General features: G+C 31.8%; 1 protein-coding gene across 3 annotated transcripts in view; it reads right to left on the reverse strand.

The window, feature by feature from the left end:
* The window catches only part of LOC143238664 (serine/threonine-protein kinase minibrain-like), a 73,259-nt gene that overhangs the window by 14,552 nt on the left and 32,493 nt on the right, over positions 1-26,214 (reverse strand). For all 3 annotated transcript variants that reach the window (XM_076479082.1, XM_076479083.1, XM_076479084.1), the window contains 5 exons: positions 18,564-18,772; positions 17,502-17,690; positions 16,446-16,611; positions 13,863-14,149; positions 5,605-5,751 (listed from right to left, as the gene is read on the reverse strand). In XM_076479082.1, the coding sequence (XP_076335197.1) occupies positions 5,605-5,751; positions 13,863-14,149; positions 16,446-16,611; positions 17,502-17,690; positions 18,564-18,772 (998 nt within the window). The remainder of the gene's footprint in view (positions 1-5,604; positions 5,752-13,862; positions 14,150-16,445; positions 16,612-17,501; positions 17,691-18,563; positions 18,773-26,214) is intronic.

The following is a 26,214-nucleotide window of genomic DNA, read 5'->3' on the forward strand; positions in this document are numbered from 1 at the left end:
TTTAGCGTACATGACTAGCATTAGATTTTAACATTCCTTTTTTGCAAGATCTCCACTGAGTTGTGACAAGAACTAACCAGAGAATATCGTATAATAACTTAAGGCAGTAGATGATAGATAATAAAATATTATTACGTCATTAGTCTTTGAGTATACAGTGTCGCCTTTCTAAGTTTTGTTAACAATATCTGAACTTACCTTACTGCTTTTTAATCACAATATTTGTGTTCTTAAAATGTTTCATTATTAATAAAGTAGTGTTAGAATAATAATTTATTTACGTATGTGAAAAATGATTTATCGTAATTTATTCTTAGCCATGATCATTTTTATATAAAACAATTATACTCAGATGCTTCTTTAACTTGTAAATAATTCGCAAAGTTTTTGATAAATTGTTTGAATAGATGTTTGATTACTTAATGATTTACATATTTATATTGTCTAATCATTCACAGTTTTGCAATACCATTTGCTAAAGTTCTGCGAATGGTCAGCATTATCTTTATGGTCTTATAACATTAAAATATAAAGTTTGACAGATAAAACACAGGTAGTATATTGTGTCAACTTTTCGCTTAAAAAACAAAAATCTTTTTGTTACCACCCTCTTATTTCGATAAATTACACTGCATTGTCATCTATCGGTATTATGATTAAATCATACTGGTTACCCTTTCTTTAAACATGCAAGGTTTTCAAAATTCCATAACTTTCTTAAACATAGCTTTAATTCTATTTAGAGAGTTGTTTATTATGAAACGACGTAAAAATATGAGTTTTTATGGTTATGACCGTTTAATCAGTAACATCTGCGATACTCTCAATATTGTTTTAAAATTCTAATCAATTTAAAGACTCAGAATATATTTACTCTGTCATAAGTATATTACAGTTTTATGTCAAGAGAAGTTAAAATAAATTCGGGGCGAATAATAATACAAATAACTGAGTTTGTTCTTGTTGCTTAAAATTATAGGTAGATTTCCAGTTCAAATTGATCAAAACACCATTATAAGTCCCTCACTGGTAACGCGATAAGTCTACGGGTTTACAACCCTAATAAAATGAGAGGTTCGATTTCACTCGGTAGACTCAGCAGATAGTCTCATGTGGCTTTGCTATAAGAAAACATGCACACACCATTTTAACATATATCATAAGTTTCAATTCAGTATAGTAGTGGATTATGTGCATTTCAATCGTGAGATAACCCAGTATTTGTAACATTGAAATATGAGAATTAAATCTATGATAACGCATATTTTAAAATAACTTTCCACGAGTAATATTTTTTCACTTTATTACCTTAGCATTTCTCAAGCGTATACAAGAAACTACGTGAATTATATTTAATTATCAATAAAATTATATTTTCTGTTCACGCAGCATGTTACGATTTATTTAAGTAAAATCAATGAATTTTATGTCAGTTACTGATTTAAACCAAATATATTACTGTCAGAGGGGAACGACTGGCCTTAAACAAAGTTAAGTTAGTTTGTTTGTTTTTCTTATTCACAAACCTACAAAAAGGTCTATGTGTGGTCTGCCCACCACGGGTATCGAAAACCGATTTTTAGTAATATAAGCTCGCAAACATACCACTGTGCCACGGGAGGGCAACAATGTTTGGTTGTTTTTGAAATTCGCGTAAAGCTACACGAGGGCTATCTGTGCTAGCCATCCATAATTTATCATTTTAAGACTGGAGGGAAGGCAACTAGTCATCACCACCCACTGCCAACTCTTTGGCTACTCTTTTACCAACGAATTGTAGGATGGAACGTCACCTTGCAATGCCCCCAAGGTTGAAAGGGCGAGTATGTTTGGTGTGACGGGGATTCGAATTCCCCAAACCTCGGATTACGAGTCGAGTGCCTTAACCACCGGGCCATGCCGGACCCGATGCATCAATGTAAATTCGATATATTTTCAATAATCCGTGACGAGAAGAAAGCCCACTTGTAGAGAAAAGTATATATGTAAAAAGGCTGATATGGGTTGAGAAAAAATTTTATGCAGAGGAGCGAACAACGTTTCGACCTTCTTCGGTCATTGCCAAGTTCACAAAGAAAGAAAGAAAGAGATAACTGACCGATGGCTGACCACATGTTTCAAGGGGGTTGTGTAATTGAGTGTAGGAATGTATAGGGCGTGCTCAGATGTTTGATTATATTTATTGATATAGGTATAAAGGTGTTTCTTTGTATTGCTTTATTTTAGGCTTGAGTTGTTGTATAAGTAAGGCTTCTTTAATTTTGCGTTTATGTTTGTTTCTTTATTCAGTATTTGGGTGTCTTCTATGGTCATGTTGTGGGTATTTGATTTGCACTATTCAAAAACGTGTGAATGTGACTTTTTGTGTTCTTTGAATCCCTTTTCCATTTTTCTACATGTTTCTCCAATATAGAAGTCGTGGAAGTTATCACATTGTATTTTATAAATAATGTTGGTGTGGTGTTTGTCAGTGTAGTTTTTAAATAGTATAGACCTTAATTTTGTGCTTGATTTTTAAATAAATTTAGTATTAACTGGAATGTCATATTTTGTTATTAGTTTTTGCCAAATGTTGGTTACTTTCCTGCTGATGTCGGGAATATATGGTATGCAGCAGTATATGGTTTTGTGATTTTATAAATCGTGGGGTGTATTTACTTTTGTTAATTGGTTTATGCTTTTTGTCTAGGTGTGTGCGTATAATGTTTTATACGGTTGGTGGAGGAAACTTATTGATGTTGATGAAGTATTGTTTTATTTTGTCTAATTCGTCGTTAATTCTATCTGGTGAGCATAGTTTTATGGCTGTGTTTATTTGATTTCTTAGTATGTTGAGTTTTTGTTTTGTTTCATGTGCTGAGTCCAGTATGGGTGATTTTTCGGTGGATTTCTGTTTTAAATTGTGTATCAGTTCTTGTAATTATGAGGTTAAGAAATGATATTTGATTGCTTTCTTTCTGTTCAGATGTGAAGTTAATGTTGGGATGTGTAGAGTTAATGTGATTTAAAACTTAAGTGTGTATTTGTAGATGTGAATCCAGCAATTGTGTCGTATACATATCTGTACCAGTATAGTGGTGGATGTAATGCTGTATTAATTGCTTGTGTTTCAACTTGTATCATAAAAATATTGGCTAAAACTGGTGATACTGGGTTGCCCATGCTTAGGCCATTTGTTTGCATATAATTGTGGTTGTTGAACATGAAGTTTGTCTTCATCGTGGTGAATTCTATGAGTGTTGCTAATTGGTTACTGGGAATGTCTATAGTTGGGTTAGGGTCTCGGATATAGAGTTCTAAGGCTATCTTGCAGGCTTCAGTGGTTGGAACTTCTGTAAAGAGGGATATAACATCGAACTGGCCATTAAGGCTTTATGATTAAGTTGATTAAGATTAGACTTGAAATTAAAAGAGTCTTTGATGAATGAGCTGGTTGATGTTACATATTTGGAGAATGTTCATGCTATGTATTTATCAAGATTGTAATTAAACGATTCATATGTGGGCATTATTGGTCGTAGTAGACAATCTGGTTTATGAGGGTTGGGGATGCCGTATATTTGTGGTGTGCCTGAGTCGGTCTTGCGTAGATATGAATAAAGTGTTTTTGAAATTGTGTTGGCTTTTTTTCATTTTTAGTAGTATTTTGTTTAGTTGCGTTTCGTGTGTCTTTGTTGGATTTGTGTTTATTGATTTAGATTTGTCTGTTCATCAACATTAATAAGTTTCTTCCACAAACCGTAGAAAACGTTATACGTACACATCTATACAAAAAGCAAAATCAACTAACAAAAGTAAATATATTCCACGAATTAAAAAATTCACGAAACCATATACTGCTGCATACCATATATTGCCGACATCAGCAGAAAATAACCAATATTTATCAAAAACTAGTAACAAAATATAACATTCCAGTTAATACTAAATTTATTCAAAAACCAGGAATAAACGTAAGGTCTATACTATGTAAAAACTACAGTGACAAACACCACACTAACATTATTTATAAAATACAATGTGATAACAGCTACGACTTGTGTATTGAAGAATTTGTTTGTTTGTTTTGGAATTTCGCAGAAAGCTACTCGATGGCTATCTGTGCTAGCCGTCCCTAATTAGGCAGTGTAAGTCTAGAGGGAAGGCAGCTAGTCATCACCACCCACCGCCAACTCTTAAGCTACTTTTTTACCAACGAATAGTGGGATTGACTGTCACATTATAACGCCACCACGGCTGAAAGGGCGAGCATGTTTGGCGCGATGGGGATGCGAATCCGTGACCCTCAGATTACGAGTCACACGCCTTAACACGCTTGGCCATGCCGGGCCGGTATTGGAGAAGCAAGTAGAAAAATAAAGAAACAAACATAAACAAACGCAAAATTAAAAAAGCCTTACTTTTACATCAACTCAAGCCCAAAATAAAGCAATACAAAGAAACACCTTTATACCTATATTAATTAATATAATCAAACATCTGAGCACGCCCTATACATTCCTACACTCAATTACACAATCCCTTTCAAACAAGTGGTCAGCTATCGGTCAGTTACCTTTTTCTTTCTTTTTGAACCTGACGATGACCGAAGGAGATCGAAATGTTGTTTACTTCTCTACATAAAAATTTTCTTAACCCAAACCAGCCGTTTTTACAAACGTATTTTTCAATACATTTTCACTTCAGTTTCTATGCATTTGGAATTAGCAAAATTACTGAAAAATAAATTATTGCTTACATACAGTAAGTTTAAAAATGTAAAGAGATCGATATTGTACTCGCAGTGATTGAACTCTTAAGTTCAACAATTCTTGAAAGTAAAGAAAGTTTTGTTCTTTTGTCCAGTTAATATTACTTTTAAACTCGTTAAACTACTTTTAAAAAGGTAAACAGATTAGTCCATCACTGAAACTTATTCCTCGTTTTAGTAAAAGTAATTATGTTATATGTACAGTACATATATTAAAATTATTCGTTAGAAATGGACCTCGAGTTTCACTTTTGGACGTTTTCTTTTACTTTATAAGAAATAAAAATTAGAAATTTTAGGAACATTTTTCAAATCACGCTAAATATACATCAGCAGTACTAAACCATAATTCAATATCTAGGTTTTGGAATTTCTTTAAATACTTTAACATGTAGAAGTCCACTAAACAAGAAATAATCATAATTGATAAGCCAAGTTTTGGTTTGTGAGAACTGTTAATTTGTGCAAGTTTTCATCAAACGTATGTACATATGGCAAACAGAAAAGGAATTATAAAATAAGAGAATCATATTCATATCATGAAGACGTTTTCATCAAACGTATGTGCACATGGCAAACAGAAAAGGAATTATAAAATAAGAGAATCATATTCATATCATGAAGACGTTTCTTGTTACTTAAAAGCATATACTCAAGAGAAACAAATTAATATGAATGTTCTTTATAAGATTAAGTTCCAGTTGTACTTCGGATCTATTCTCTATTTAAGTACTATGTTTTTCCACTATAGTCTAGTTTACAGACTCCTCTATTTGTTTACCGGGAACTTCTATTAAATGAAATATTGTCATTTTAATTACAGCTCAAAATATTTATAAATAACAAACATTTACCTCATTTGTACCGCTGAATAAAGGTTCGCCGGTATGCATCTCTACAAGAATACAACCAAGACTCCAGATATCAATGGCCATGCCATAAGAAATTCCAAGAAGAACTTCTGGGGAACGGTAAAACCTACTCTGAATATATTGGTAGATCTGGACGGAAGAAAACAATGTAATTTGTAACTTAAAACGTATATTCATAATTACTACACTAGTATAAAATATGATACACACCTGTACATGTAATGAACGAAGATTAAACGTACATATTTTTATCATTCATTGCTAGTCACATTTTAACGCTATTAAAATGAATTTCCAGTGTATTTTTTTCGCAACTATAAACATGAAAAAATAAGTTCTAGTTATTGAAGTGTTAATAGCAAATTAGATGTCAGATAACACTTTCGACTCATTTAATATTGTTATGAAGTATTTTATGTCCTCTAATTCATATTGACTTATATTTAATTTAATCAAGTGAATATTTTAGTGTGGTCAGGAAAGAAGCTTTTCTTTTTTTCATATTTTACAATAATTCATTGCATGAAACAGTAGAAATTCGTATATTACTTTACGATCTGGATCATTAATCGCTAACATTAGTTATTTACAACTCTGTTCAAATACAAATCAAGATTTTTTCAATACGAGAATACGTAAAATCCTTTAGACAAAACTCAAAAAATATAATTCAATAAATAATTCAAGCTTGTGAAGAATATCTATATGGTAATATTATTATACTCTATTTCTTTCCTTCAGCGAAAATATTATTTGAATAGGTTGTTTTTGAAAGGTAAAAGCTACAGATTTAACCATATTTTCTTGAATATGAATTTTGTGCTTTAAATATAAAGTATTATTCTTAAATGTTAGAAATGCGAATCTTCTTACTATTCAAGTGGAATAGTTAGAAAGTTAAATAAATTAAATTTCTAAGTTGTCTCTATTAGTTCAGGTTTTGCTTGGAAATTTGTAAAACATGAAAAATTAACCCTTGAATTAATACAACAGTAAGGCGTTTCAAGTTGTTTTTTAGCGAGTTATGCATCAGACTGACTAATATTTAGTTGGTTTTTGTTTTAGCTACATTAGGTCTGTTTAGGAATGTGAATGTGTTGCATTAAGTTAAGGCTATTTAATACCAAGGAAGAATTAATTCATTATTTTTGTAATGAATTTTTAGTAACTGCTGTACGAATGACTGTATACTCTTCAAAATGCTGTAATTCCAGTAAACAAGTTCTGTCAAGTTTTATTTCATCAAAAGATCTGTTGTCAATCCGTCTTGAAATAAATTAATAATATCAAGGCTTTTAAATTTTACTTATGTAAGAAAGAATGTCAGTGATGTCGAGAAAACCCACTTGTAGATAAATATATATGTAAAAACGGCTCATTTGGGTAAAATATTTTCTAAACCCAAACAAGCCGTTTTTACATATATGAGAATGAATGTATTTAAAATATTAAATACATGCTTTCGTGATTTTGAAAAATAACTTCATGAAGAACACATGTATTTTGCTTTGTAAAAGGTGTAACAAAAACGATTTATCGTAAAACACAGTACAACTTTTTGTAGATTATTTTATTAGTAAAAACCATTATTGGGAAAAATTCATTTTAAAAAAGAAGAACAAAGCTTCTTGAAATCAGATCGTGAACTGTGATGCACATTAGCTATTGTTACTATACTGGCAATCGATGTCAAGCGATTGTAGTATTGTTCTTTCCTAAATTGCCGAATTATCAATTTAAAATAAACGATACAATAACTGACAGTGTTGTATTGGTCTAAACTGTTTTACTGTGTTCTGCTGTATAATAAAGTGAGAAATTTGGTAGAAACTTATACAAATATATAGTAAAATAAGATATACATTGAAAACAAAATCCAAGTATTAATACTGAAATAGCACAAAACTGTTAAGTACAATAGGTATTTCGAAATAATATATATTTACATAAGCCAATTAATAACGTATATCTACCTTTAAATAAGGCTAAATTACATTACAAATATTTTAAATGCACTTTATACCATTTCTTATCACAAGTTACAATAATATTAGTTGATAAATGGCTGAAAGTTTGTAAAACAATACTTTGGATTTTGTACAAATATTTTTATATATTCATACAAATTGAAAATAGTGGCGTTTAAATAAAATTAACTCAAGAAACTTTTTTAAGCTTTTACTTAGATATTTTGCAGATTGTTGTTTAGTAAAGTGATGTACTCATATTTTTAAACACATAATTAAGCACTTTTTGGTTGTCTTTTAGAATAAAATCAAACATTTGTTCATCAAAACTAGAGGAAACTCCATTCAAAACAGCAATCTGTACTTTAAGGCTAATTGTGCTTACTTAAGAAAGTTTGTCATCTGTTTATTTAAGACGTCTCTCAAAATGTTTCACTATTGACTGACATATTTTAACCATACTTGCTGATGCCTTTACTACATAATCTCTGTTTTTTGTTGTTATAAAAATTGACAGATTTTTAAAAGGTTTTCATCTGCCAAGGCCTGCATACAATCTCTACAATGCATTCTTTTTTGCTTAATTTTAACTACATAATCAAACGTATCCTACATTTGCTTCCTTATAGGGAGAAAAGGATGTGCAATTTGATGCATTTTCGTAATCATAGTGAACCTATACAGAGTCACGTATTTCAATATCATACCTGTGTAATACACACACGTCTAATACAACTGCAGGACCATGAGGAAGCACCATGTGATCTTTTGTGACATTTAAATTTGATGTTTCACCCTCGGCTGTGCAGTTTCCTGCTACTTTTATTTGATGACATATGAGCAGTCTTTTATATGTAGCTCTGAACTGTCGAACATTAGGATTATTATTGCAACCGGAAGATGATCTAATAGCAATAAATAAAGAGTACCAAGTTATCCTGATTTAATTTTTATGTCAAAATATATCTCATGGATGGTGAAGATGATAATTCTAAACTTTGATATAAGTGCTGCACAAAGTTTATTGTTATTAGAAATATAATAAATTGTGTTTTACGTCGAGTAGTATACGTTCTTTTAGTGGTGACATCTGTTAACTGAAATATATAATTCTTTTTCTTTCTACAAGAAAAACTTTCCAAAATAACTTACTGTAACTTCCTATTAGATTATTACATTTTTTATCCAATGGATTACTGAAGTTGAACAAAACATCTATCAAATATTCTTATTATTTTAATGTGAACTTAGTTCCGCCAAATTTAAAAGAAAAGGTTCAAGCCTATGTTACACAATTCTATGGCATCTGTCACACTTGAACGTAGAGTTTATACTACAACATTAATATTTCATTTTTTGTACTTCTTCCATTGAATGTGCATTGTGCGTAATTTATTTCTTGTTCTTGCAATTTATGTAAATCACTAATGATCTGCATTTAATATATCCTCCATTTCCATTTTCGAGAATTTTCTCAAGTGCAAAAATGTTTTGAATAAGCCTTAGCATGTGACATATATCAAGTGTGACATAAATTTTACATTTTTTTCATTTCCAGGGTGGAAAACCTAATTTTGTAGGCGTTTAAACGACACATTGATATTCAGTTTTTCAACATGAAGAAGTAGCAACTTAGACCATCAAACACAAGTGCTACGGTTATAATCTCAACACCTGACAGTTGTTTCAGGCACATTCTTATCAAGGTTGTTTGTTCTTGTCCTGTTATGCTATTAAAAAAAATGACTAATAAGTACTTTCCTGTGTCCGTTTTGGTAGCAAGAGAAATTGTACCCTCTTCTGTACCTGTGTCAATATCATTATGGCAAAAAACTTCTGTGCCGTCCACGTTTTCCTTTGGCCATTTTATCCAGCATTAAAACACACAAACAATTTCACTGGTTCCTTCTTTTTTTACAATTTTTATAATGAATTTAATGCTTTCTGTATGAAGCCTGCTTCTCTTTAAGCGCTTTGATACTACTTTCGAATAAGAGATAAATGTGTAAGGTAAAACTGAAAGCACCTTTTACAAAATTATTGGCTTTGGTGGAGGAAAACTGACAAAGACCCCAAAAGTGAAGGATATGCTTTTCAAGCATTTTTCCTTTTTTTAATAAGCAATGCTATTTTAAAGCTTACTAAATGGGTATCAGTAAAGGTGCTGTTCAGCATATTAAGGCTATAAATAGATATTAAATTTTCTTTCTTTTTTTTTTGGAGTTTACACAATTACTTGTAATGAAGTAACAGTTTGTTTCAATCGCCTGTTATTTTGGTTTATTCTTAGCTGTGCCAGACTATCACACACATAATTGCTGGAATATAAAAATGGATAATTTATAGCATTGTTTTGAGCTGAATTTGTACCAGAAGTAAGTGGATCTGCAGTTATCTTGTCTGGTTTGTTTCAGTTGATGTACTTTCGTCCTGACATCCTAGTTTTGACAAACCGCAAATAAGTTACCACTTACAATAGGGTCAATAAGTTACCAAGCCCAATAATATTTTTTAAATAAATATGTCATTACAGAGATACAGAGAAAACGTGCTTTATTGCTTGAATACTGTAATTATTATTATCATGTTTCTTATTAATTTCTATAGAAATGGTATCATGTTACTCGAGAAGATTGTTTGTTTCTTTGTTTGTTTTTTTAATTTTGCGCACTCTACACGAGGGCTATCTGTGCTAGCCGTCCCTAATTTAGCAGTGTAAGACTAGAGGGAAGGCAGCTAATCATCACCACCCACCGCCAACTCTTGGGCTACTCTTTTATCAGCTAATAGTGGGATTGATCATAACATTATAACGCCTTCACGGCTGAAATGGCGATCATGTTTGGAGTGATAGGGATTCGAACCCGAGAATTACGAGTCGAGCGCTTTATCCACCTGGTCATACTGGGCCTCACTCAACAAAAACATATGGATTGTATAAAAAGACAGACATAGCAATTAAATGTATAAATTAATGTTCCTAAGACAGCAATGGTATCAAAATTCCCATTAAGTTTCAATTTAATATTCTCACTGATTTCACAGAAATATTATGTTCTTAATAAGATGCAGTAAAAAATTACTGTGAGTATTTAATTTCAACTATATAGTTAGAATTTTCAATTGATTAGTTCCTTCACACAACTGTGTGATATCAATGTATCTAGAAAGAGGCTTTAACAATTGAAAACAAATACTAGACAGCTCAACATCAATAAAGTTTTCTTAGAATAAACATTAACCCAATTTTCAACAGTGTTCAGATATACTTGAATAATTAAAATAGCGCATAATAATAATATATCTTTTGTAGATGCTCATAAAATGACATTACAATATGTAAAGTATTATCTCTCAGATAAACATTTTGACCTGTTCAATCTTCACCTGATAATTCAGATCACAACCTGGTGGCCTTTGTTAGCTAATTATACTATGCAACACAAATTATGTTCCTGGATAGTATCTGTTATTCCTTAATTGAATACGTTGTAAAAGTATAGATAATGGCTATTATTCCCAACAAACATTGCTTTTATGACCTGGATAATAAAATTTAGAAATTAACCTATTTTCTATGTAAAAACGGGCAAAATTGCACATTTTCATTTACATAAGGTCTGAATAAAACAACATGTAAATCAAGATTTACATATATATTAAAGGTATACAAAGATGTTTAGAAGTGAGTAGTTTCTTGACATTTGCGACTGTAATATAAATCACTTTCACGTATCAGACACCCAAATATAGTATCCCATCACGTTTTCGTTAAACGCTCCTTGGTAGCGGCGTTCAAAGTCCAGTATATCTTAGTGGAAGCGCTCGCCTTCCTCCTCTTGCTCCTCTCAGTATTCTTTGTTTGTTTTCTGAATTTCGCGCAAAGCTACTCGAGGATTATCTGCCCTAGCCGTCCCTAATTTAGTAGTGTAAGACTAGAGGGAAGGCAGCTAGTCATCACCACCCACCGCCAACTCTTGGGCTACTCTTTTACCAACGAATAGTGGGATTGACTGTCACAATATAACGCTCCCACGGCTGAAAGGACGAGCATGTTTGGTGCGACGATGATTTGAACCCGTGACCCTCAGATTACGAGTCGAACGCTTTAAACCGCCTGGCTATACCGGGCTCTCCTCTCATCCCATGTTCCCCTTGAATTTATCAAGATGAGCGTCAAGGATATGGAATTTCAGGGACATTCTGCAACCTATTTTGCCGTAATTCTTAACCAGAGCCTCAACCAGTTCCACATAATTTTCGGCCTTGTGATTGCCCAAGAAGCCCCGAACCTCTGCGATAAATGTGCCCCAAGCTTTTTCTTCCTTCCTACTGAGCTTCTTGGGGAATTTTGTGCACTCCAAAACCTTCTTTATTTGTCCAACGAAAACACCAGCTTTGACCTTTGCTTCAGACAGCTTAGGAAAGAAGTCTCGAAGGTACATGAAGGCTGCAGACTTCTTATCAAGAGTTGTGACAAATTGTTTCATAAGACCCAATTGTATGTGCAATGGTGGAAACAACACCTTCTGGAAGTCCACTGGTAGCTCACATTTGACATTGTGCCTCCTCACAGAGAACTCGGTCCGTTGTGGCCAGTGATTCCTGTTGTAATGTCCTACGATGTCTCTGTTGTCCCAGAGGTAAAGATAACAGGGAAACTTGGTAAAGCCTCCTTGGAGACCCATTAGGAATGCCACTATTTTGAAGTCTCCGATAACCTCCTAGTCATACTCATCATACTTCAAGGCAGATGTTGTCACAGAGAACTTTTTCGCTCTTGTCTTGATGAATTGGCCACATACATAGCAGAATGCGTGTGGAGAATGCTTGAAGCCTCTTGGTGCCATCTCTGATAAAATCAGATAGGTCTATTTGTTCTCTTAGGCAGCTATAACTAAATTGAAGTGGTGAGCGGTGAGCCCACCGCTACAAGAGGGCTTAAGTCTAATGTTATATTTTGCCGAGATTGGAGAATTAACGAAATGCTATTTTCTCTCTTGTTAATAATCAATCTTGAATTAGTTGTGTTGGGGTATATGCACTCATGGGGCAGTTACATCTAAGGGAAGTTAGAAAGAGTTCAAAGTAAGTGCTTTTGCTGCAGGTATAACATTTAAACATAGCATTATACACAGGGAAGAACTATATTCACAAAAATTACAGCTCGAAGTAAATAAAGTGCCCCCAGATGTTGTGGATATTGTAAACTTAATAAAATCAAGCTCCTGCCAAATACGGAGGCGTCCTGGTTGTCTCATGGGAAGGTACTCAAATAAACTGTACAGCTGAAAGACGAATTCCTTATTTTTGACAGAGACTGCAACTTCATACTAGCAGCACACTGTATGAATAAAAAGCAACCTCCAGTATTATACAACATGGTTGATATGTTCGATAAGCTCAAAAATCTTAACCTGTCAATGCAAGATCGGAATAGCAAAGTTTCACAACTAAATGAAAGAAGTGTCTACATTTTGCAAAACATTTGCACTGTGAAAAAGAAAACAGCTTGAAAACTAAAACAGTAAAATATTTCCTTACGTTAGTGAGTTAAATCATAGACTTGTTCGTGATGTTATTTCTATTCATCTAGAAAACACTTTAGTGTCAGATTGGATTAGGAATCTATTTAATGGAAGCAAGATTTCTCATCTACCAATGGCAGATCCAGGAAACCTCATAGAACTATGAAGTGATAAAACTGTTAAAGCAGAATTCATGTCGAAATATCTTACAAACTTCTTGACGCTGGTTCGCAGAGAACGCCCTCGCCTGTCAAGAAAATGGATGGACGTGCTTTTAACTTTCATTCCAACATACCTGTACGAGTCAGCTATTTTTGCCTTGACAGCAATTAAAGCAAAACAATAATTTCGTTTGTAGGCAGAGGAGAATCTTCCAAGTTGCTATGTCAACAATTCAGCAAAAAAATGGATTTCAATCTAATCCAAACTCAAACCCGTCCTCCACACTAAATTGAGTAAACTGAAACTGTACGGTTTAAGCTATGTACCATTTTAAAACTTCTTTAATTTTTATATGCTTACATGTGTTTTATTTTGCTCATAAATGTTGCAAGCACTAGTTATAACTATTATATATACTTTTTGCATTATAATGTATAATTTGAAAAAAAAATAACAACTGAACTTGAGCCAAGTAGAAGAGAAAGTAGCATATGCCTTACAAAATACTTCTTTATATTTTGTTATTGCCAAAAATGAATATATTATTATGGATTGGAAATATCAATAACATAATCTTACTTACCCTGTGTCCTAATTGACAGGAACTACCAAAATCAACAATTTTAATAGCACTGCGTTTTGGGTTACAAAGAAGAATATTTTCTGGTTTGAGGTCACAATGAATGACACAGAGGTCAGGAGAGGACAAGAAAGCCAAAGCCATGCACATCTGTTGAGCAAATTTTCTGGTCAGATTTAAAGAAACTCCACGAAAGCTTGTATTTCTGAGTAGATCATACAGGTTGTAGGAAAGAAGTTCAAACACCAGACATAAGTGGTTCCGCCATAAGAAGTGGTTTTTAAGTTTAACTACAACCAAAGAAGAAGTTATAAGAATCAAATAACACTTCCTGAAAGAACACAGACAAACACTGACATAAATATGTGTGTATTCTTCACTCAGTATAACATTAGTATCACAAAAACGAAATTATCTGAGGTTGTTAGTTTTATATATATATATATATAGAATGAGCAAAGCCACAATAGGCTATGTGCTATGTCCACCATTGGTAATCAAACTCCAGATCTCAGCATTATAAGTCCATAGACTTACTGCTGTCCCAGCACAGAGAAAGATACATAAAATATACTAAGTTCATACTTTAAGGAATGACATCAAATCTTTGCTCCTAATTTCAGTTCTCTCAGTTACAACGATGTATGTGAGGAATGTATTATTCCATATTTTACTAAATGGAACAAGTGTTCCAAATTCATAGCTTATTTAATGATCTCACATGGAATATATTCTTGGTTCAATATAAAAGGGAAACTTTTTATGATCCGATCACATAAAATGCACAACAAATTTTTCAAACTCTGATTGGATTTATATGAGGCATAATCAAACATGGGTCAAAGATACGTTCAAATACTTGTTAAGTTATTCTCAAAGAAAATTAAGAAATACAGTATCACAGTCATGTTTTTTGTCAGAACAGCAATACACTACTTTATAAAAAAGAACACAGACAGAAAAGAATGTTAATACAAATAGATAATTAGATGTATGTTAGGGTTATGAAGTGTTAATATGTAATATATTAAAAAAATGTAGAATATTTTAACACAAAACTAATCACGAAAGAGAAGAATATAATATAATTAACTGCACAAACAATGAAATAGTTGCATTGTGAAATAAATTAATGTTAGTTTGTTGAATGTCATAACATACAAATTACGATTGTACAGAATGATAATAATGATACTTACTCTGTATCAGTCATACCTGTTTGTTATATTATAACATTAAATTTTCTTAATGCACATAATTACAATACGAAATGTATTTAAAATGTTCGTCAGCAGGTTGTGTAACATAGCAAGGACATTCTGGAAACTGCAAGACTTTCTCTATATAACATTAATCCATGAAGGTGTATAGCACGTGATAAACATAATTTGTATCCTGCCATAGTCAATATCATTGATGTATTTTTTTCTTTTGATAGTATTTCTGTTTTTATCACCAAGTAGCTTTACAGCAATAATTTTTCATGGAATTACTCTTTCTTTAAAAACTAAACAAATCACATTCTGTACAAAACCAATGATTAAACATTTTCATTCACAACTTTGAAATAAACAGTAGTCAAAATGTTTACCTAATAAACTCTCAATGGTAATCCATTGTCAGAAGAAGAGATCCAAAATGTTTTGTTTTTGTTTTATAGGAGAAATAAAGTTTGCCACCATACATTAATTGTTTAATTTATCTTTTGAAGAATTTGTTTGATTGTCATTAAGCACAAAATTACACATTGGGCTATCTGTGCTGTGATCACCACATATTTCGAAACCTAATTTTTTAACATTATAAATCCACAGATTTGCTGCTGAGCCATTACAGGAGATGGGAGGCTTTTGAAGAAAACTTTGATAGCTTATATTGCAAAAATGTTAAGAAACTACTTTCACATTATTTTCTATTCAGCAATATATCAAATATAAAGACACACTGTAGCATGTCATATGGCCAAACTGGTTGCTGAATTTATAGCACTAATGAGAATTTTACAGCAAATGTTCATTAAATAGTTAGCTAGGTTGTGTTTTTAATTCAGCTTGTGCATGATTATATGTAAAACGAAATACAAGCGCATTCCCTTAAGTCAAAGTTGAATTCTTTTTCCGACAGCACCTTTTTTTTTCACATATGAGATGTTTTTGATTAGATACATATGTTTTTACACATATTGATAAATTACTAAAATAAGTAAGACTTAAGTCTTCTATGAAGTAGTTCATCTACATGGTCAAGATTCTAAGTTTTCAGTTAGGGTTACTGTTTATTATTTACCTTTCTGTCAGATGATAAAAATATGTAAAAACTGGTATTAATCTATTCAACATTCTACTACACTTTCCAATTATTTTAAATGAGTAACCAAACTGCTTCTGTTCCTAAATAAATCAAGTTATAAGGCACATGAAAAAAATATATAAGATAATTTGCATCTCACAATTCTGCCTCATTGAAAAAAAAAAGTCAAAGATGAATGAAAGATTAGAGGTATAAAGATTTGTGGCTTATTGCACGTTTTCTTTGGGGTATACAATGGAAGAACTGGTTCTTATAACTGTTATATAAGCTACTTACCAATTTTTTCTTTTCCCATTGGACAATAAGCTTTCTTTCCTTCATAATTATTCATTAAATTCAAAAGTCTGACTTCAATGAAAGCTTGGTTCAGGAACGGTTTCTTGTTTTTAATAATTTTTATGGCAACAAAGCAATGATCTTCTGAATCATAGGCTTTAACAACCTGTGAATAATAATTAAAATATACATTTTATCACAAGGTTAAAAACAAACAAAATCCTTTTTCAGTAGGTGTTGAATATGTGTGCAACACTGCTATTGTAGTTTTATATTTTATTAAGTAAAAGTCTAAAAATTTTTAGTGAGACTTCACTCAATAATTTTCCTATGAATTACTATGGTTTAATAATTTAAGTCAAATCATAGCTGGATATCTGCATCAATATCAATATTTCCACAAAATATCAAACAAACAGTAAAATATTTGAGCACATCAGCATTACGTATGGAAATTACTTTAAAGTTTAAAACCTACTTTTCCAATGCATCTGAAATGAAACAAGAATCAATTTGTATTGGAATTAAGCACAAAGCTACACAACTGGCTACCTGTGCTCTTCCCACCACTGGTATAGAAACCAGGATTTTGGAGGTGCGAGTTGGCAGACATTCTGTTGTGCCACTGGAGGACAAGGACTTAGATAGATATATATTTATCTCAAAAGAGTTCCTCCTAATAACCATGTTCAAGGCCTATTTAAAGTTTGCATCAAAATTTAGAATAAAAACATACAGTAAATCAAATATAAACACTCTAAATAGTTTATTTTACAGAAAATTTCATGGTTAATTAAGTTCAATATCACAAATTTATGAACTAAATTAAAAATCAAACAACGAGACAATCGCAGCTCACTATACTTAAAAAATACCCTTAGATTGAAAATTATGAAAACTAGCCGTATTTTTCTAAAAAATTTCCATGATAAATTTAGCGTAGTTTGGAAACAAATTACAGCAACATGGAAAATATATTACGTTCCACACAGAAGAAGGAAATATTAACCTTATCCAGTTAAGTGTGAAGCACTGAATACAAGTTTGTAACTTTACCTGTCCAAAGGAACCCTTTCCTATTATCGAATCAATTTCGTAGCGATCTGTAAACTTCTCACCGATCTTGACAATATAGTCATGATTTTCGTCATCAAACCCGTCGTTATATACCTTCCGTTCCTTCTTGGTGTCGGTGTCCTCTCCTTGACCCTGCTGAGCTCTACGTTTCTTCTTCGCATAATATACCTTAAAAACAAAATTAGGTAATCATTTCGGAATCGGCAACGATCCAATTAAATGCATTTTAATCATACCCTGTGCTGCAAATTATTAATTATTTTAAGCATAAATACGGGCAACAGGAAGTTTAAATTATCCTTCAAAATAATTATTATACACATATCTAATCTAAACAGCGTTGCTTTGGATTCTGTAATCTGGCGTCATCACACATTGATGAATTACTTGGAAAGAATGCAATATAAAAGAAATTCAGTAAAACTTCACCTTGTATTCTTGATGCAAAATACGTGCAGTGTAATGTTATCATGTACAGATAACATCTCTAAAACAAAATAAGAATATTGTCATATCACGTTTCAACATTCTATAGCAACCACGAGGTCGTTTTATTGTTATTACTATATTCTCAGTATTTAATAATAATTGGATTCGTTTTTCTGTGTTTTTCTTTACATAAAAGCAGACCGCATATGTTTTCTTTTACTTTAAATCCCTTCAACTGCATTGATTAAAAGCAAAAGTTATCACGATGTAATAACCCATTGATATAACATTACTTCTCATCAAATACTTATTCATGCAGTTCAATCATAGACAGAAAAATACCTGTTTAAATTAAAGTTAAGACAGTATTTCGATATGATAGTTTTAAATTAAAATGTTTATATAATAAAAAAACGTATAACTAATTCAATGAACTAATTATATAATGGATTTTGTGCTTAAAAACACTGAATGATCGACAATTAGCATAAATTAATGACGTTTTGTTTTCTGAAATACCCCTTGTCTTTCTAATTAGGCTAAAAACATGGATCCTTTTATTTTTACTCAATTTAAGGAAATCTCATAATATAACAAATATAACAGTCTTACGTCATTGATATGCTTATAAGTTTTTATAAGATCAACACTGAGCTTGCGTAGAGGAGTGGTGCTGGGATCGCGACCTTTTGTTAGAACCGCGGGCTGCAACGTTGCTACGTCCTCTTTTGCGGATCCTTGAGACCCCGAACCCATTGCAACCAGTTGATCTTGGGTTACCAGTCGACCATACATGGAGGCTACTGCCTGTGCTCCTTCTCCTTAAAAAACAAAAATTAATTAGTAAAAGCCGAGTACACAAGAAGTCGACTCACATCATTAAATTTTATTTTTTGAGAAGTTAGACTTCTAACTTTGTTTTTAGTCTATGTTCATGTCATATCTTTTCGAGAGATTTAAAAAAATGTTTATGTTTAGGTTTTAGTCTAGCTTTTATTGATAGTCTGTTGCTTATTTACGTTTTCAAAGAGAAGATCTAAATAATGGCAATGCTCTAATCTCTAGGCAAATAACTGGTCTTCTTTATCTAATAGCAAGAAATTCTACCATTTTAAATTGGAGATTTTCCTAGGAATGGAAGATGATGCGAGAGAAACCAGGGTACGCTCAACATAAGAATCGCTTATATAAATAATAAAAATGTGATCACAGACCTGTTACTTACAATTTTCCATTTCTAAAGATTGCATCCTTTCTCAAATGAAACCAGTTTGATATAAATTTGTAACATTGCAAAACACTTTCAAATTAGAGAACACAACTTAAACTATCATTAGTTTAGAACTAGTTTTAAGGAGTATAGCCCTCATTAGCTTAGCTAAATGATTAATATTGTTACAAAATAATGTATGATAAAACATAAGGTGAAGATAACTTTACTCACGTTTAGCTGAAAGGCTTGCTTTTTTTTTTATAAAGGGGGAAGATTTAAGTAAGTAAACACATATAAAATTCTACTAGAGTTAACCCTCTCCCTGTTCATACATTTTATTATTATTTCCCAAAGAATATTACATAATAACATATATAAGTGCGGGATGTTTTTTTAAGAACAAGGGATATTTCAAGTGATCCTTCAATTTTTATGCGAGGAAGAAAGACTGATACAATCAGTTTTTTTTTTCAAAATTACAATTCCATAATAATTATCAACCAGTGTTTCTTGGTTTGTAATAAACTCTGCTTGTTTGGGTCATCTTGTTATGGTACTGTGTACAATTAATTAAAATCATTTTTAGCACAAACATTACAAAAAATCTTAATTTCTGCCAGACTTTAACTCTTTTCTATAAACACATTTATTATTTTGGACTGCTTTTTCAATTAAATGGTACATACAAAGGATTGAAACCTTGGATACCAGCAATTGTAATTTATTAATATTACTTATGTAGTCATGATTTTTGTCATTAGTGACTTCATCAGTCTTAAACAACTTAGCTAAGCAAGCGATACACTGGAATAAAGCTGCTGTCTTTTCAAGTAAGAGTATGTTACACCTGGTGTTGCACCTTCTTCGCAGTGCAGAAGGAGGGTGTCAAATAGTCTTTGTTAATACCAGTGACTTTTTCATTCACCAGCAGAACCTTCTAGTGGTTGTATCTCAGGCATGTAAAATCATATACCACTAGCGTGGTATTCAACCGATGTTGTATGCTTTTAGAAATGTAAAAGCCCTTTTAACTTAGGTTCCGCTTTAAAGTCACGTTTTAAATGAGCTTGTGGATATAACTGTTTGATAATTATCTTCTTACTCATGTATGAAATTGTGCCTGGGTAATGTATGAGTAATGTTACGGTTTTCTTCAGATAATCGTATTTGACAACAAATGGAGTATTTAGATTTTCAGTTTTTATGTGGATTATTCTATTTAGGTATAAAAAATTCAAATAAGTGCTTACACTGGAAACAGTTCATTTAACTAGATATCTCTGTTAGAGAACATTAGAGAGTCCTTACAAAAACCCACACTGTGAACCCGTCGGTCTGATATTTTTGCCAACCACCGTCTGAACAAATTTTATAGTGGCTACCTCTGCAACATCTTCCACACCAGGGAAAAATTCCAACTTACAAGGTTATCTCTTGCCACTAAGTTCAGAAAAAGAGCTCTTAACTAAAATATATGCGCAATGCCATTACATCTGCAAACGTGAATATCTGAACAAGGAACACAAATGTGCACTTGTATTCTTTATACTTCGTTTTAAAGCATGCAAATACATGATAAATTATTGGGCAATTAAAATCTAAAAAATCCAGCTGCAATTAAGAAGTTGCATATGATTCAACAAACACTATAATTCATCAATTGTTTTGTTATTACACATGCTGGTAATAACATAAACGTGTAAGTTAAAACTTCAGTTCATTATTTGATACCTTTAAGAATACACTTAATCATGACTTAGTTACTTCGTCTGTTTCTAATAAAACGTTTTTAACCATAAGAACAAAAATTTATAATTAATTTGGTGACCTAGCTAATGTTTACTCTTAACATATTGGTTCCTTATGTCATTATACGGTAATGTATAAGCCTATACAGCATTTCATCTTGTTTAGGATGAATATATCGGGGAAACAAGAAGAGCACTATTTCATTGAGCTTTATTTTAATATCTCAAGTGAAAGATACAGGGAAATTATCGGTGTGATAAACTACTAAAACAAGTTAAACACTTAAAAATAACAGTTATTAGATTCACGATACATAGAATTATTTACATTTTGGAAAAACACTGTGTACGGTACTTCCTGAGTAAAAAAAAAAAAAGTAAAATGCTTAGGAATATATCCCCGCTTAAGAAAAAGTGCAAAATCTCGTAAACACTTCCGAAAAACCAAATAGTGTGTTCTTGTTGTTTTGAATTGAGTACAAAGCTACACAACGAGCTTGCTGTGCTCTGTCCATTACAGGTATCAAAAACTGGTTTTTAGTGTTGTAAGTCTGCATACATACCGCTGTGCCACTGGGGGTCTCAGATAATGTATCACATTATAACACTAGTTAAATAAAAAAACCAAAAGTAATATTTGTCTTGGTAAAAAATCCTTTGCAAACATTATATCTAAATCCTAGTACAAGATGATAACAAACTAAATCTCCGATGGAGTAAACTTTAAGTGTTTTAAAACAAGTTGACACCAAAACCACTTGGGCCTGCAAAGCTTTAATCAAGAGTCTGTAAACAGTAGGATAAAGAAAATTATTGAACTAGTTCATCTGTAAGCATAAATATAACAACAGATGATATTCGTCTCAAAAGATTGTCAGAAGTTAGTAAAATTCCAAGACTTGTGGATGTTCTGTTTTCAATTATCGTAATTCGAAGCTCACGCTTAAGCTTATTTTTGCTAAACTTCATTAATTCGTTGTTTAGTTACATGAAACAAACAAATATTTTTCGTCATGATAATAATAAGAATAATTTTACTACCTATATTCAAGTGTTATATTACAATAAGCATTTTTGTACAATGTTTTCAAAGAGGGATTTGAAGCATTATGATAAGTTACAAGATAACCCTTGTTTAAAACACTAGTGCTGAGCATTCGCAGTGACGTAACAGTGATTTAATGATCCACGCTGGAATATCTAAGGATTATTTTCTCCAAGTATCTATTTAGTTCCGAACAAATGTAGGTTCTAGAATATTCTTCTTGATATATTGATGGGATTGCTAATAAACGCAATTCGTGTACGCACCATCTGTTTAATGATGTTATTCGTTTTCCCTTGGTAATCACCTGTGATAAAAATCAGCATAAATTCCTGTTAAACCAAAAACACATTACGAGTCTTTAGGGACACATAACACTAGCCTCCTAATTTCTTAGCCGTGTAAGTGTTCTTTGAAATCTCTCCATACGTTTATCAGAATAATGTACCACCATCTGCTAAATAAAACACCAACAGAATAATGACTGAACGTAGTACGAAGGTTCACAAAAAATAAGAAACCTGAAAACAATTTTTATTATATTTTGGGAAACACTTCAAAATAACTTTGTTCAAAATGGTTCAGCCATTGCTCTAGCAAGATATTTTCTTTATATACCAACATATGAAACATTCATTGACTAACATTAATATGTCACCATTTACAACTGTAAATACTAGCACTGTGCTCCACGACACTAAAAGCAAAAAGAAAAAACGTTCAAAAGGAATAACAAGAAAACACATTATAATGTTAAATTTAAAATTTTACCAGCTTCAGAACCAGTTTATTTAATCCAACACTGAAATAATCTAATTCAAACCCAGTTTCAGCATGTTAATTACGTGATAATATATATATTCCATGCTAATACTTATATATTTACTCGGTTATTCCAGACAAATGAAGCGGTACTGTTTAGGTACTAAGAAATTAAATTTTTTCCTTTTTTTTAGAAGATGACTGTTATTATTATTACTTAGAAAATACTGTTACTGTTGTATTTAACACGTTAAATAGTTAACAACTTGTCTAATTCACTACAAAGTTCAAAGTATCTTCTTTCTCGTACACCGCTTGTACAGCGGTAAGTATACGGAATTACAACGCCAAAATCCAGCATTCCATTCACCTCGGCGGACTCAGCAGATAGCGCGATATGGCTTTGCTACAAGAAAACATACACATCCTTCTTTCTCTCTGAATTCTAAAACCTCACATCGTGTAAAATCTATTTTATTATATTTTTCATTTAAATATTTAATGTACGAAAATGATATCCACAGTTTATTTACTGTTATCTTAATGTCTCAATATCTGAAATCGATAATACCTAAAATAGTGTTGAAAACGATCATGACATAAGTATGTGAACTTGGAGTAAATAGCATGTCCAGCATGTGAAATACTAATGACAAGAAAATGTAACGATGAATAGTGGCAGAGGGGGTATGTCTGTGGACTTATAACGCTAGAAACCGAGTTTTGATACGTGTGATTCGCAGAGAACAGATAGCCTTTTGTGTAGTTTTGTGTCTAACTACAAACAAATGAATAAAGAGAACATAAATATTAATTACAATTAAAGTACATAGTATCCGATATAGGGAAATTATCTATAACATAAAAATGCGAAAATACTTCATCATAAATATCTTCAAATATTTCATAATAAAAGATGTTATTTCTTTTAATAATAGAATCGTTATTTTAAGAGAATACGTATAGTGATATTACGATGATATAACACTTACATTGCTTTTGTAATGGACGTGGATAGTGATTATCATAGCATTTCTTAATAAGTATATTCCATATTACCTCACATTAACACCTACACTGATTTAACGCGCATAATTATTTACTAACCCAATATGGATATAAACTAAACCCTGTGTATCATATCCTTCTTGGTAAATCTTAATTTTCTGAATATCACCGAACTTCGCTTAACGATTATATTGTTTTGTTTATGAATTTCGCTACACGAGGGCTATCTGCGCTAGTCGTTCCTACTTTAGCAGTGTAAGACTAGAGAGAAGGCAGCTATTCATCAACCACCCACCGTCAACACTTGGGCTACTCTTTCACCAACGTCACATTATAACACCCCGACGACTGAAAGGTTGAGCATGTTTGGTGTGACGGGGATTTGAAGCTGGGACCCTCAGGTTACAAGTCGAGTGTCTTAACCATCTGGCCATACCGAACCCTTAACGATTATATTCCCCCATATATATGTTTTTAAATTTAAGCTAAAAACAATTTCACACATACTTACGAGTTACACATTTTTTCTCTGACTTTTTTTCTTATTTATCCTCACAAGCACAATATTTTACTGAATTACTGTAGAAGTCTCCACTCACGTAATTAAGATCTTCACACATAAAACCTAGACAAATTAAATTCCAGTAATTTTGAGAAAGTGTAATTAACCCTCTAGACAAAATCATTATTTTTGTAATTTCTTTAAATATTATCACTTCAGTCTGAGTGCTTCTAAAAATAAAACAAAAAAAATGTCGTTCATCAATCTGTTGTGGTTTCATCCTGCTATTTTGTAATTAGATGCTGGTTTATTATGTTTGTTGAACAAGATGAAGTGCCAAATGAAAGTGTCATAAATTTTACTGTTTTTGCTTATTTTTTATTAGTTCGGCTGTTGTCATAAAGAAAGAGTATATGAAAATAAGCCTGCCGTTACTTTATAAAATAACGTCTAAGGAAAACAAACCACTGTAGCTGCATTGTAATTCCAAATTATTTCAGTGATACACATGAAACTTTGATGACTTCTTTGTGTCAGTCTTTTATTTGATTTTTTTAGGAAAGTTGAGAGGTATTTCTTTCGTGGCCCCCGTCTTTAAATAATAAAGTACTAACGAACATCATATCTACGTGATGCGACAGGCCCTTATATGAAAAGTAAATGACTAACTGTGTAGGGAAGCAGGTCAGGAGCTTAGCCATCAGCAACGACAAGGAAACCGGATGTCAAAAGATGAATAGATCTGTATCATAAACGTGGTGAGGAATGAACGAATGTGGTATATAATACCGGCGCTCTCTTGCAAACTGTGCTTGACGTACTTTTAACTGCTCTAAATATTGTACACTGGTAGCACCCTCGTTATTAACATGATGTGGTTTGCACAAAGAAACGGAGACATATTAAGATTTGATATATTTCTTTTATAAATAGTAGAGATAATAAAAAAAACAACGACACTATTTATCAACTTGACATAAGTAAGTGCGACTAATAAAGAAGAAAGACAATGTGTACCTTATTAATATTACTTAATATTAATACTTATGTTACAAGATACACTGAGTGTTTAAACATTCAGAACTAAAAATGCCACAGTCAATCGCACGAATCCATTGCGTGGTTACAATATCTCTTTTTCTTGTGACATCTCAGAATAAGTCAAATGGTTCTGAGTTGATATTTCATTTTTTCGTTCAGAATATTTATATTTTTTATTTTATTTGTTGATTGGTTGTAAATTTATGTTTGTCCAGAATCAGTGCCCTATCCATATAACTGGAAAATTATGATAATTTCACTTGTCATTGGTCTTAACTGTCAAACCTTAACTTAGTGATAACGAAACTATATATTGTATAATAATGAAACATTTATATTATGCTAACATCATTGAGAAATGTCACTGACATTATTGGAATAGTAAGAAAAACTAGCGTTTTGAAAATCAAAATTTTATAGCCCATAATTATAGCTTGTACCATAGGATCTTTTTTAATTATTTCAGCGTTTTTGATTATTATTTTTTAATTTATTTTTGTTTCTGCTTATTTTTACCTTAAACCAAACTAATATAATTAGTCAGAGATTTGGATTTGCTGTTTTTATACGCAGTCCTTCCTTTTGATTTTCTTTACTTAACTTTATTGGTATTAATTTTCTCTAAAACATATTCAATGTATGTTATTTGTTGCTGGCTATATCACACTTTTCCGGTACATTGTTCAATCTTTATGAAGTTAAGTATAATAGCCTTAACTAATGGCATATTTTGAAACTATAATTTAACTTAACAAGCTGATTATAGTAATTCTATTGCTGCAATTGTGACAAAATGTAATAACAAAAGATATCTCACATGTCCTGTTCTAAATACTTTTCACGCTATTGGTTACACAATTTCATTTTGTAAAATAAAAATGTAATTTATCTAATAACATGTACCAAATGTAATATTGAATACCTGGGTCAAAATTCAAACCCAT

Source organism: Tachypleus tridentatus, chromosome 13 (genome assembly GCF_004210375.1).
Source record: "Tachypleus tridentatus isolate NWPU-2018 chromosome 13, ASM421037v1, whole genome shotgun sequence".
In the NCBI taxonomy this organism is placed as follows: domain Eukaryota; kingdom Metazoa; phylum Arthropoda; class Merostomata; order Xiphosura; family Limulidae; genus Tachypleus; species Tachypleus tridentatus.